Source organism: Synchiropus splendidus, chromosome 11, assembly GCF_027744825.2.
Source record: "Synchiropus splendidus isolate RoL2022-P1 chromosome 11, RoL_Sspl_1.0, whole genome shotgun sequence".
Taxonomy (NCBI): domain Eukaryota; kingdom Metazoa; phylum Chordata; class Actinopteri; order Syngnathiformes; family Callionymidae; genus Synchiropus; species Synchiropus splendidus.
Genome location: NC_071344.1, coordinates 11,074,794 through 11,088,663, shown reverse-complemented (window position 1 = coordinate 11,088,663; position 13,870 = coordinate 11,074,794). Strand labels below are relative to the sequence as shown.

General features: G+C 40.9%; 1 protein-coding gene across 1 annotated transcript; it reads right to left on the bottom strand.

Moving 5' to 3' along the window:
* Nucleotides 1-406: 406 nt before the first annotated feature.
* lrit3a (info leucine-rich repeat, immunoglobulin-like and transmembrane domains 3a) lies at nucleotides 407-11,238 on the bottom strand. Its single transcript, XM_053880026.1, has 4 exons — nucleotides 11,000-11,238; nucleotides 8,253-8,719; nucleotides 5,655-5,960; nucleotides 407-4,480 (listed from the first exon to the last, which is right to left on the bottom strand). Exons 1-4 carry the CDS (start codon nucleotides 11,113-11,115, stop codon nucleotides 3,468-3,470), a joined length of 1,902 nt encoding a protein of 633 aa, XP_053736001.1. The 5' UTR covers nucleotides 11,116-11,238; the 3' UTR covers nucleotides 407-3,467.
* Nucleotides 11,239-13,870: the final 2,632 nt, after the last annotated feature.

Here is a 13,870-nt window from a genome sequence, read left to right as displayed (position 1 = left end):
TAGTTTTTATCAGTTTTTGTTTAGTTTTTCCTTCAATATGAGGTATTGGAGCATGAAGATTGAAATAGGTTACAAAAATAGTCAGCCATAAAAACTCAACAAAAGACAACATGTACAAAGACAACATATTCAATATTATAATAATGTATTAAGATAGAAATGATGATGCTTTTGCCCAGCTACAACATCACGCTAGTCAGCGTTGTCAGGTCAAGTCGCCAACAGAGACTTGACATGCCGCACCAAGCTGTCAGCCGTTGTAAAAACTAGCCCAGCCCAAAATAATTTGAGCTGGTTTTGATTAGTTTTGTAAACAGACAATTTCAATTTTGTTTTATGAAAACCTTTTGTTTTTATTTTTATTTCAGTTAACACAAATTATTTACAATTCTAGTTTTCGTTTTTTCATTAGTTTTGGTTAACTCTAATAACCATGTTACACAGTCATGAATAACCATTAAAACATAGTGTTTTAAAATACAATTTCCCCCCCAAAAAACACAATGAAAGTCTAGAAATAGATTTGATTTTAAGTCTACACTAACATTGGTGTAAACAATAGCGTAGGCACGGTTCTGTTTTAACTCCAGTCCACAGCGTGAGGGAGACAGTTGACCTTCATCCTTTTCCCACTGATGCCCAGAGAAATCACATATGAACAGCTCAGAGGCTCAAGAGTAGGACCTTCATCATGTTTGGGATGTGTTTCTGCCTGGTGTTGCGGTGGATTTTGAAACAGTAGATCATATTGTATACTGTCCAGCTACCGAAAAAGTAGGTATAAGAATGAAAATGAGATCATATATCGGGAAACGCTACTGTAATAAGTTTGTGGAGACTTCAAAAGCATCAACTGTTTAGATCTCGTTTTGTTGTCGAACTCTTTTTAAGGTGTATGAAAATAATGTATGTATGTACAGTATGTATGTGTGATGTAGATGATACATATGAATACTGTTGTCTCCAGCTGCAATATATCTGCCAATATGACTTAATTCCCTTCCTGTACTGTACTTTATACAAAGTTTCTTAATGAAATACTCAAATTAAACCGTAAATTTCATCAGTAATACACCTCCTTCATGTAGCAACAACATGAGGTAACATAATTTAAAGCCAGTAAATAAGTAAATAAAGCCAATTACTTGTTATTTTTGTGTCCTTTTATGGACAATTTCGGATGCATTTTCAGGCAAGCTGTGCATTTGTGATGTAATTCATAAAAACATATGGCAAGTTCACACTGGAAAGAAATTATTTTCTGTGTTTTGCATTATTGCACCAACAAGGAAAAAAAGAAAATCCCAATTTTCTCCAATACCAGTTCACCCAGTTCCCAGAGGGACAGAGCAGCACATCAAATTATCCCTGAATTGTTTGTCCTCCGTTTACCCAGGAGAACAAGCAACAAATGGCAAGAACCAAAACCTCCATTCATTTCCTGCGTGACTCCGACATTGTTGTGAGCAGCGTCATCATTTACCTCGGAGACACACTGCGGTAGATATATAAACGGCTGAAAGACACGTCTTCTTTTCCTCCAGATTAATGTGAGTAGTGCAGAGGGCGATGACCTTTTCTCACAAAATGACTCGCCGACGAATAACAATGAGGACGTTTGACAATATATGACTTCACTCTAAGGCTCTAGTGTACAGGATGACAATCCTTACCAGTTAGGTTAAGAACCTTTTTTTTTTTGTTCAAACATTGACTGTTGAAGTTTGAATTGTTGCGCCTGTCTTTGATTTCTCAGCCCTCACTGTGTTTGATTTAATACCTCGGTTTGCTCCACAGTCTTATTCTTGCCACCAATGACGGTCCCTCCCATCAGTTGGCATGATAACAGCAGTAATTGGAGATTACTAAATTCCACAGCATGCAACCATGAACTGTTTCCGGGACGATGCATCCACTTATCCGGATTTATGTCAAGTCTGTTTAAATGTCCCGGCGTTACAGACGGATAAAAGCAGGTTGTTGTCCGTGTGCATCTTGCTGTTTTGATCAAAGATGCATTCACTGTCTCACACGTCACCGTTGCTCTTTATGGAATAAAGTAAGCACCAAAGATCATTCATTTGATTTTATTCAAATAAATGTACACATACAAGATTCACATGGAAGGTGATGTGTGGGTCCTGATTTCTGTTACAAAAACACATTGTTCATTAAGGCAATTCAATATTCAAGCCTTTCAATGGCAATAAAACGCCACAAAAGACCACTTAAACTTTGGCAGTAAAGAAATGATCACACTCTATAGTTGGATATTTCAGGGCATGTGCCATATACAGTTGTGGCACTGCTTTTATCCTATAAAAAATATGATGGATAAACCAAATCTACATCTTTGTATTTCTGTATTTCTGGTCAGGGGTTTGCTGCAGCAAGTCAGCCTCCTCCATTTTAACCCATCTTGATAATACTCCCTAGTTAGTCAGCCGATCTTCTTCTTGTCCTTCTTCATCACATCCATGAACCTTCCAACGGTTGTCGCACCTCCATTTCCAACATTCTCTGTCCTGCATTTCCCAACCAGTAGTGTTTGGTGTCACATGGAAAGCAATAAAAGTAATCACCAATTTATGAGGGACACTTCAGATGCAGTAAAGGTTTGAGGTTGGATTTCGAATGACAAGTTGGTTTCACTGCCTTCTACTGTGTATCTCTGTGGAATACAAAGTAGTCTTTTGAAGGGAAGAACCTTCTTTATTGCTGTCAGAAGGCCCATTAAAACTCAACGTGATGGACGGATCTGCGTTCATTTTGTTTGCATTTCTTCACAAGCTTACGGATACGGGCCAAATGGAGGAATATCACCGGAAACCGTGGGAGCAGTGTTGCTGTCACTACCCGATACGTGGCTCTGATGTGACACGGACAAGACATAACAGTGGTGGAAATTCTCTTTCCTCCTGTTGCAATATATATATTTTACCTCAACCTACAACGCTCCGTTTTTGTCTTTAGTGCAAAAAGTGTATCATCAATACCTCATCCATGTTTGTTTTGGAGTTGTCCTTGTCAGAAAATTTAACTCTGAGCTGCTCCCCCGGTGGATATATTGGTGATCAGCAATACCAATGTAAAGAAAGCATGGAAGTATGTGATGACTGATGGTAGCATCATTTGAAACTGACAGGTAGAATTTCATTCATAAAGGGAGCAAAAATGGGCCTTTAGCCTTTGTCATTGTCACCATAGCGCACAATCTTCCATCCGTAATAATGTATCTCGATAACTCACACTAACCGAACTTAAGGCCTTGCTTTCATTTTACGATTAAAAACACTTCTCCTGTCAACAGCTTTTCATAGAAACCATCGAACAAATGATCACTCATGAATAGCAAAACAAGTGTGTTACATAAAACAAAGTATATTCCCACCAGTGTCTCATTGTCCAAAGGCATCAAAACCGTAGTTTGCGTTCGATGGCAGAAAACAGCCACGTTTTCACTAGCATCAGCATAGATACTCAGATCGGGAGCTATCACTTTTGTAGGTCATTTGAGAGTCAATGCTCGACCGTGAGCACAGGAGCATTCTCTCTGACTCGTGGGTTGGTCTCCTCGCCCAAAGCTCTGTTGGCCTTGAATTTGTTGTCCTTTGCTTCATTGATATTGTCTCAAACTTGACATAGCTCTCCTTTTCAAGCTCCTCCTCGTCCAGAGGCGGGCTGTTCCCTTTACAGTACAATGAGAGAATCTTGTAGACCAAAAAAGCAATGATGGGCAGAATCAAAGCACATGCAACGCCGCTTAAGATGACCAAGAATTGGCTCTGACTGTCCCCGACGACATCCAGCGTGGAGAAGTCAATGCAAGGATCTTTCCCCGCTGCACTTTCTTTTGCTACCAGACAAACAGAATACCTCAATCCTGGAGATAAGTTCTCTAACAGCACTTTGCCACTTCCAGCAGTGGTTTCCAGTGTCATTTTAGACCCATCCTCGCCGTACGGCGAGTACACCACGGTGAGAGGAGATTTAGGGGGTAACCCTTCAGCTGTCCAAACTAACACAGCACTGTCAGTTGTTTCTTCAACAATCTGCAGGTCTGTCAAAGACTTTCTTGTATAGTTTTTCCTGCTTTTCTCATCCACTTTTTTCCCTCCTTGTTGGACCTTCTCTGGTTTCGGTGAACCTCTCTGCAGACTGTTGCTGGGTGTGGTTCTCTGCTTCTTTGGCGTAGATGTTGTTGGACCTCCTTGAGGAACCGTGGATGTAAGTGACACTGAGTTTGGGGTGTCTGTCGGGGAACTGAATGTTGTGCCTTGAATTGTGGGTCCAGTTCCGATATCTGACTGCATCGGAAGGTTGGTTGGACTGAAGGAACCGGCAATGTATAGGGATATTGTAGCTTCTGCGCTGCCGGCTTCATTCTTAGCCTTGCAGCTGTAGTTCCCAGCGTCCTTGCTAAGTATTCCATGCAGACTCATGATGGACCATTTGATGCCATCACTCGGCGATTCTTGAACTGTAGAAAAATATAGAATTAGACATTAGGGATTAAAAGGCCAATGATGTTCACGCTGAAGTCAGCGTTGTACATTGCATGTTGTCATGCTGGTGTTTCAATGAAGAAATGTTTTGCTAACACATGTGAGGAGGACACCCTTTGTGATCCTGTACTTTGCCGATGGTACGCGTTGTGACTAAAGCAAGTTAGCATTTCAGGCAAGTACTGTAAGCAGTGCCATGGCTTCACCCAAACCCCAGTCATCTTTTAAGTGATGCACTGCCCTCAGTGTCGGGATATGCCACGGTATCCAATCCTACTATATCAGTATGCAACACAGAAGGCTGACATCGATGTCACTCTGTTTGTAAAGCTTGGTTTGTGTAATGATGAGAATGTGAATGGAATAAAACCTTATTTTCATGGCAGCAAATCCACATGGCAACTGGGCTAATAGTCTTGCTTCATAATTCCTTTTCAATGCACTGAATTCATAGTGATGAAAAAAAAAACTTAATGGGGGAAGGTGTGGATTCAACTGCACAGTGTGGATCCCTTCCATTTCATATATGAAAAATGGTTGACTAGCATATGGCTACTGATATTACAAGTGCCGGCGGGGTTCATAAATGCAAGTTTCACAATGTCTAGTATTTTCACGAGGGTTTCTGCGCTTTACACTTGTGTTCTATGCTCGTCTTGTAGTGCTTCACCTCCTTTGTAAAACAGGGTCCTTCATAGAGGGGTCATGTAGGTCAGGTGAAGTGAGGAAGCCCTGGCAAGCCAAACCCCGGCTTCTTAAAACGGCACTCGGAACATGGAATGCCACCTTTCTGGCCAGGAATGAACCTGAGCTGTGTGAGGCTGCTTACTAGATATAGTTGGATTCACCTCAATACACAGTTGACAAGATCCTGATTAGCTTAAGGCACCAAATGTTGCGTAGCTGTTTTGGCTGACATACTTGTTCATTATCAAGGGCTTTAATGGCAGACCCCTTTAAAATGGGGACTTAGAATTGTCACAGAATTGTCTCCATCACAGGAAAGTTGTCATATTTCCATGGATGGATGGATGGTTTTCTTTATAGTGTCTGGTAACATCAGAACTTCTCACAGCTGAACTGTCGCTAAACATTTGGAGTCACATTGCCAACTCCCTAAAACTGAGCTGGTCTATAGATGTCCCGTACCTGTGTTGTTGACAGGTGAGCCGTCAGACTTTGCCCAGTAGAGGATCGGTGTTGGGAGCCCCGTGGCGTCACAGCGCAGAATGACGTTGCTCCCCAAAGGCGACGTAATCTTGGTGGCTGAGGTCATGACTGACGGCTTCACGCAGTTGTCCAGCTCTGCTCGCTGAAAAAGCACGCCGGCCAAGTTCTCTGGTCCACTACAGCTCAGGAAAAGGTCCATCAAAATGACAGGCGTGTCGGTCATTTTGGACAGCTCGAGCAACTTTGAGATTTTGCAGTCACAAAACCAGGGGTTGTCTTGAAGACCTAAATATGAAAAGTATCACATGAACATTTGTAATTTATATTTTACATTTTTTTAATTCAATTTGACTGTTATCTACCAAAGCGAATATGAAGATTGCGCCTCAACATTTTAAGGAGTACGCTTCATTTACTTCATGGCAAGCTGCAATGAACATCAGCGGCACACAAGGTGTAAGCACATGTACCAGTGAATATTAAAGCCTTTTAACTAGATTAGTTTGTCTTAGCAGCAGCAAAGCACCTAAGCTGGCGGAGTTCCCAGTGTTTCTCTGTTGCTGTTTCCTTTTCTTACTTTGTTTAAAGAAAATACCCCCGATGGCAGATGAGGTTTGGAAACACTGGTGTTTCACGTATCATCCATTATTAAATGTGTCTCTCCAAACTTCATACCTCACCATAAAGGCAGTAAACGTTCTGTGCGATTTACATGTAGCAATAATATCAATGCTCAGCCATCATAGCAAACAAAGAAGCATAACAAAAACAACAACTTGGAAACACAGAAGTCGGCAGCAGGCTTCTTGGAACTTAATCCTGTTTCTCCTTCAGGTGCCTGAGAGTACACGGCGCTTCTTTCAGCACGGATAAGCTTGTTTGTCCTTCTGCAGCCTATTAACTATATCCCTCACTGTGCATGAATACAGTCTTGGATGTTTCTATTGGTTACGATTCATTCATATTGGCAGTCAAATATGCAAGACATAATACAATGATAATACATGTTCTAATACACAATATGCGGATTGTTGTCATTTACCATCTATGACATGACTGTGATAATAGTCCATTTTTATTACCCTGAAAACATTTTTAGAGCTTCTTAGTTAAAACTCAAGTTCAAAACGTCAACCACCAGTTAAGCGACAATAATCTGGAGGACATTTACTTCTGATTTAAATGGCCTGACTCCCATTCTTGCTAGGATTTATTGAGATGTAAGTCATGATGCAAACCTACCGATTAAATCTGAATTCAATCGAATGAATTCAGGATGAACATGAATGATGTCTACTTGCATACAACTTACTGTAATTGTCAACAGAGTCAACAGAGAATCGGAACTGTGTCTGACCGGACCCTGTCATGTGCTCGCTCTAGCTTCACAACACTCATGTAAACATGACGTTCCTGCTACGACACTTTCATGGTCAAGCTGCAAACAAACAAGATGGAAGACTCAGAAGAGCAAGTGCCATTGCTCGGCCTTGAGCCTGTGAATGACATTCTCAACATCTCTAAGGGATAGACAAACCATCCAGGGAGGACACTTGTTATTTCAGTCAGTATCAGTCACTTGTGAGCATTTTTTTTTCTTGTTCTCTCACATAATAAATCATGTAATCCTTTTATGATCCGACAGTTTATAATTCATCACGTAAAAAAGTTGCTTCCATTTCTTTTATATTCCTTTTAATACATATATGAATGGACTTACATTAGACTTTGAAATATCTGTCACTGATATCAACCCTGTCAACCAGTGGACCTTTTGACTTCTAGACATTTTTGCTGCTACATAACTGTGATAATGCTGGCAGCTGCCAACAACATTCACCATGTTCTAAAGTGTTAACTAAAGTGTTTAAAATGTGTTTTTATTTATTTATTTATTCTTGTACAAGGTTGGGAGAAATTAAATTACTAGAAAATAAATGTGACATTATTATTATCATTATTTTATTTTTTTGATATTATACAAAGGAACTAATTTCACATGCCTTAAAAGAACCTGAGTCAGTGATGACTCACCACAAAATGGAAGTTCCCTGACCAGGAATGGAATCCTGAGTGCTAAACCACCAACTATGCTAGCTCTGCAACATCTGGAGTGACTAAACCTCTACCAAACTAACCAAGCAACCCTAAACAATACCAGGTGAACGCTAACTTTTGGAATTTCTTTCTTCTTCTTTTGTTTTTAATGGTCCTGTTTGGACCCTGTTTGGTGAGTGACCTTCCCAACTTCCCTAAAACCAGCTACAACACCACCAAAATATAAAAATCTGTTCCATAAGCAACATGTCCCAAAAAATATCATTTTCTCCTTGCTTTTACAGCCACGTGTCACTGAAGCAGCAACTGCGGAGAGTGAAATGTGCCAGTTGTTTCATTGTAATTAACTCACACCGTGACCATGAGACTAGTTTTTGGCAGCAGTGGAAATAATCTCATGCACTGTTGGCACCTGCCCTCAGGCTACGTTTCATCCAATGAAAACAAATCTGGCCTGATGGATAACTAACCTAATGACATAACACATGACCTAAAATAGAGGTGTGGTTAAGGTCTTACCCAAAACTACTTTCTGGGCTGAGCTGGAAAACACCGGCTCCCCATTAAACGGTGGCCAGATATCCATGAGGTCCGAGGGCAGAGTGGTGAACTTATTGCTGGATAGATCCAAGTACGTGATGTTGAGCAGGTAAGGTATCGCCTCTGCAGGGACTGTGCTCAGTCTGTTATTGTGGAGATCCAGCGTTCTCAGCATGGGCATCTCTTTCAGAGACTCCCAAGGAAAGATTGAGATCATATTCCCATCCAGCCTCAGCTCATGCAGAATTTTGAGGTTGTAGAAACTTCCAGTATCCACAGAGGTGATGGAGTTGTAGGTAATCCACAGGTACCGCAGCTCGGTGAGGTAGTAGAATGCTTCCGTTGGTATTCGTCTCACTGCTGTTTTCTCCACGCGCAGTTTGATGGTGTCCACTGGGACGTTGACTGGGATGTCGGACATGTCCGGGTCGTTGCAGAGAACAGATCTGAGAATCAAAGAGCCCATTCAACTGAGACAGCTAGAGCACAGACAAGACTTACACTCAGGGTTATTGCCCAGTGACTATACTCAGCAGATAAAGTGTGAAAGTCGAGGCGCATTGCTTCCTTGACAAGTGCACCGCTGCAGGAGGACCAGACATTTCCACCTCAATTGAGCACTGCTTTGACTCCACCATAATTGCCAGCTGCCTTGTTAATGCATGTTTCATTGACAATATCGGAATATGACATGTATGTTGTTGGATTTACACATGTCAGTTTGCATTAATGCAATATTAAAGAAAGGTCTTTAGCATGCGCTCCACTGGTCTTTGTCGGTGACACTTCGTACCTGATGCACTGCATCCATCGTCCAGCTTCATGACTTAAGCGATGTTCATCAGAAGAACATAAATGTGTCTTTTGTCACTTTACATCCTAAAAGTGAGTGTGCATTCCCTACTGCCCCATTCATCTGAAGATTAAACTGAATTTGAATTTGAATTTGAACTTAGCCTCTCTCTATCACTGGAGCTGGGTTGCAAGATTAAACTACGCTGTGTTTCGAGTCAAATCTGCCCATCATCTTGTGCAGTACATAGAGCCTTATAGGGACAATCTTTATATTTTGGTGTCCACGGATCTTGTTGTTTGAACTCCAGTTGTCTTTTATTGAGAGGACAAGGAGTAGACAGGCGGCGCTGAGCAAACACCATTTTGTACGACACAGAAACACTGGGAAAACTGATGCCTTGCCCACACATTTTTTTTCTTTTTTTTACGGATTGGCTATTTAAGGCGGTCCTTTTCGAAAACTCTGACTGAAGTGAAGATTTCTTAAAACTGTTTTGTGCTGGAGAAAATCGAGTTTTAGTTCCCAAACATCAAAGTATGTGCACGAAAAGTGAGCTTCATGAATCGAGTGCTCCATGTTTACCGCAGGGATCATTTGGTTACTGAAAGAACAGTCATCTCCACTGTGCTTACCAAGACAGATGAGGGGTGTTTGTGACGTCACCGTTCACAAAAACAAGCTATAATAGAGAGTGATGCGCTCTGCACTATTGGAATCCATCTCAGAAGTCAATAAAGACTACTTTTGTGTTTAAATACTGGTGATATGAATGAGGAGTTGCTCAGTTTATGCTGCCTGTAAGTAGGGTATGTATGTTTGTTGAGGCGATCCACTGTTTTGAAATGGCTCCACGGTATTACATAATGAAGGACACAAGAAAATCATTTAGTGTAGTTTATCTGAAGGCATGAACCTATTTTAAAGCCTCTTCGATTGCTGATTGAGTTGGACGATGAAAACTCTTTGGGACACATGCACAGCTTGAAAGCAGGAAGGAACCAAAGCATTAACCAAGTAGAAACCAGTGTTTCTGGAATATTTTTAAGACATTTTTACCTCCACAAGAGGAGGACCACAGATGGTGGATCACGCATGGCATGCCGTGGAGGGCGTTTGTGTGTTTTCATGATGTGCACCATGTCATCTTTAAAAACAGTGGTGGGAAACATTTGTTTTTCCGAACGTCCACATGGAATGAGACCCTTCTCAGTTGAAAGGCTTTATGATATCATCATCTCAAAACGGCTCTATACATCAAACAAAAAGCAACAAAAAGCACATGACCTGTTTAACATTTAAATATATCTTTTGTGTCTGCGCATAATTGGGACCAAATCAGAGATCAGTTGGCTAAAATAACAGTAGCCCAGGTCGTCCTCAGTGTTATACAGCAGGTGATTGAATGTAAAAGATCAATGGACCGATCGAAGATGGCACAGACTGTAGCGCCATATTATTCGGAAACAGACGCTCTGTGAGTCGGCAGATGAAATGGTCCACATCTACTGCTTATACTTAAGTGTGCTCCTGAAGCCTTGTTCATGAAGAATATGTATCAAATTCACAAACCATCCGTATTATTCTGGTCTGCCAGCTACACAAATATTCCTGAGGGTTTGATTGACAGCAGTTTTACACATCTATCACACCAGCTTTTCTTCGCTCTCGATACGTCATTAGCTCAAACTGGTCTATCAGACAAGTTACATGGAGGCACTGAGCTCCATGGCAGGGATTATGGATCATGTCTGGCAATATCAATTATAACGGAATCCAGGTCAACTGAAAACTAGGACTCTGTTAATGCTCGCTTAATAATGATCCTGGATATGGCTTTGTAAAGACCTCATGTGGCAATAGTGTGTTGTGGTGGGTTGATTCTCATTAAACATGAAATTGTTCAGTTGAGTGCAGTAGAATCGGATTTTACCTGGCGCCGGATCCGTCGGTCCGGCCGTGGAAGACACAGGTGCACTGCGATGGACAGAAGGGACGAGCCACACCAAAGCAGCAGAGCAACACCATCGCATGAAGGATTTGCTGCATGATTCCGCCTCAAAAGAAGAGAATCAGGAAGGAAAACTCATCTGGAATTCAAGAAAACTTCCCGACATTTGAAAGAAAAAGTGACAAAGAGAGCCCATAAGAGGCAATGGCAGGCTGGCCGAGGATCTGCCGCACAGGTGACTTGTGGGATTGACAGCATGGGAGGAGGAGGGGGGGTGATTAGCAGAGGATTTGGTTTGGTTGTCGGGGTCATGCAATCTGTGGAGCAGGACCAGTAAAGATGCTAATCGGCGTGCCGCTTATGGAGGTTCGCTTTCACGTGATCGTGCTATTTCCGTCGCATGTCTCCCTTCACGCTCATGACAGATGAGTCGGGCGACTCCTTCGCTTTCAACGAGACGTGACTCAGAATCACCAGCCATAAACCAGTCTGCGTTGTTCATTACATGACATATATAAGTAACTGTAGGAAATGTCCTCCTCCGTGTCCAGGTGTCATGTGCCTCGAAACTGTTGCTAGACCTTTAACGTTTAATGAGCTTAACACTTTGGAACTGTGTGGAGATTCCCTCACTCAGAGGTGAGCAATTCAATGTCCTAAAGAAACTGTATCTCTTGTGAGGGACCGTCATCAAAACAAAGACAGCAATGACCACAAAACATGACGGAAAAATATCCAAAATATACATTAAGTAACAAGGACAAAATGAACCTCAAAAGAATACATCTAAGTTAATAGGTTGAAACCTATTGAAATATTTCATATTATATTCATTTAATTTGAATACAAATCAACATAACTATGGACCAGACGTTCAAGATAAAATGGAAATTTATTTCAAAATATATTTGATTTGATGTAGTTTGAGGAACAAGAAAAACTGAAAAAATGGCCAATGAAAAGATGAAAATTATAGTCTTCAAAAAACAACATGCTATATTTACTGCTGAAGAAGTGGTGGTGACTAAAAGAGAAAGAACAAAAAAAAAGTAGAAAAGTTACAACATATCGGTTATAGTTTTAGTCTGACGTCAAAAGGGCCACAAAAATATAGGCATCGGGCCGCATATGGCCCCCGGGCCAGACGCCCCGCAGCGTGCCCAAGACTCTTGTAGAGGACTCCCAGTGGAATGAGAGGAGTCCCGTCATGATCAACTTTCGGCAGGAGATTGAAACTATGGACTCTTGGGAAGGAGTGTTCACCTGAACAGCAGACTGGACACATCACACCACATCCATCCCGTCCGCAAGGCTTAGTCCAGACCATCCTTCTTAAGATGTCCTTCAAAGTGAACAGCAGCAGATGTTTTCCCAGTCTAGTCACCAATGCTGTGGAAGGGCTTGAAGGCAGAGAAAGTGATGGAGAAAAGGCCAGCAACTACCGGACTGTAACAGTGTGTGATGCCCCCGAGACTCATTTGTAGTCCACGCTTCCAAGAACACAAAGCTTTGTCTGACTTCACTCCAGAGACTCTGGATTCAAACGCTGAATGAAAGAGAATGAACTGACTGCAGAGGGGCTGAAGGAGCTGCAGGTGCAGCATAGAGAGAAATAATTGAGTAAGGTAAAGCAAAAAAAAAAAAACCAGTTCATTGCATTCACAATATGATTTTTACATGATACAAATATATTCAGCAGCGTATTAAAATAAGTTGTTAAAGCCTTACTTACTTACTTACTTACTAACAACTTACTCACTTTCAAAACGGTTCCATTTCCAGATATACAGTATCTATGTGCTTTCAACCATCCCTGTTTCTAGGGGCACTGTCTCCTTTTTGGGGTGACATCAGGAGGTCATCTACTATTATTTTTAATAGTAGATGCGTTTCCTATCTCTGTAGTCCTTAGAGCAGAACCAGTATGGCATCCATGAACTGAAAAATGATCATAAAGATTTTGTTTTTCAAATAACTTTACTAAATAAATAACTAAGTTTATTATCTATTACCATATTAATTCAATTCTGTGAATTTACATTTATTTTAAATGTTCATTTAATTTCCAATTTTAATTTAGGTGCTCAACTATTTCAATAAAAAATTCCTGGCCATATGGTGTGTTTGTCGTTCCACACAGTTTTTTTTTTTAATTTGTTTTATTCTTTCATTGGTATCTGTTGTTGTGACATAAAATATTTAATTTCACATTTGGTCCATAGTGAAGATATTATACAGGAAATAATGACATATTTAGAATACCTGCAGATTATTTTAAATCTAAACATTCATGAAATAATAAGAATAAAATGTTTGATCTTGTTTGCTAAGGAATTCATTCAGGTTTTCTCATCTGACAAAAGCTTCACATCACACATCACAATATATGAAACTGAGTAGCACCGCCTCAGCCCACTCCAGATGGGTGCTGACCACTGCAGGGACCACGCCACAAAAGCAGGAGGTTTAGGTGGAATGAGAGACACCTGGTGGTGAGTATTGTCAACCACCTGTATAAACACAGTTAATGACAGCACAAGATCAGAGCAAACAAACACCAGCCGATTATTTATTAACAAGTACACAAGTGATTTTATTTATGCAAGCAAATTTGATCATACAGGTCAAATAAGCCACTTCAAGCTGTTGGCACGTGGATGTACAAAACGGAGTCAATTGAAAGCCCGATACTAAGCATTCATAGTGAAAGTACAAAAGACTAATACGAGGAGAAAGCTGAGAAGCATTTTCTTTTTTTTTCTTCCGTTTACAATAAGTAAGCAATGTCATACAGTTTTAAGACATGGTTGAGAGCTCATCACAAACTAAATAGACACAACTCAAAGACTAGAG

What these genes read in the sequence shown, in the direction of transcription:
- lrit3a (XM_053880026.1), bottom strand. Translation starts at nt 11,115, where the DNA reads ATGCAGCAAATCCTTCATGCGATGGTGTTGCTCTGCTGCTTTGGTGTG. An exon ending in AGCCCAGAAAGTAGTTTTGG is followed by an intron (nt 5,961 to 8,252) that starts GTAAGACCTTAA and finishes TTTCATATTTAG; the next exon opens with GTCTTCAAGACAACCCCTGG. An exon ending in CTCACCTGTCAACAACACAG is followed by an intron (nt 4,481 to 5,654) that starts GTACGGGACATC and finishes ATTTTTCTACAG; the next exon opens with TTCAAGAATCGCCGAGTGAT.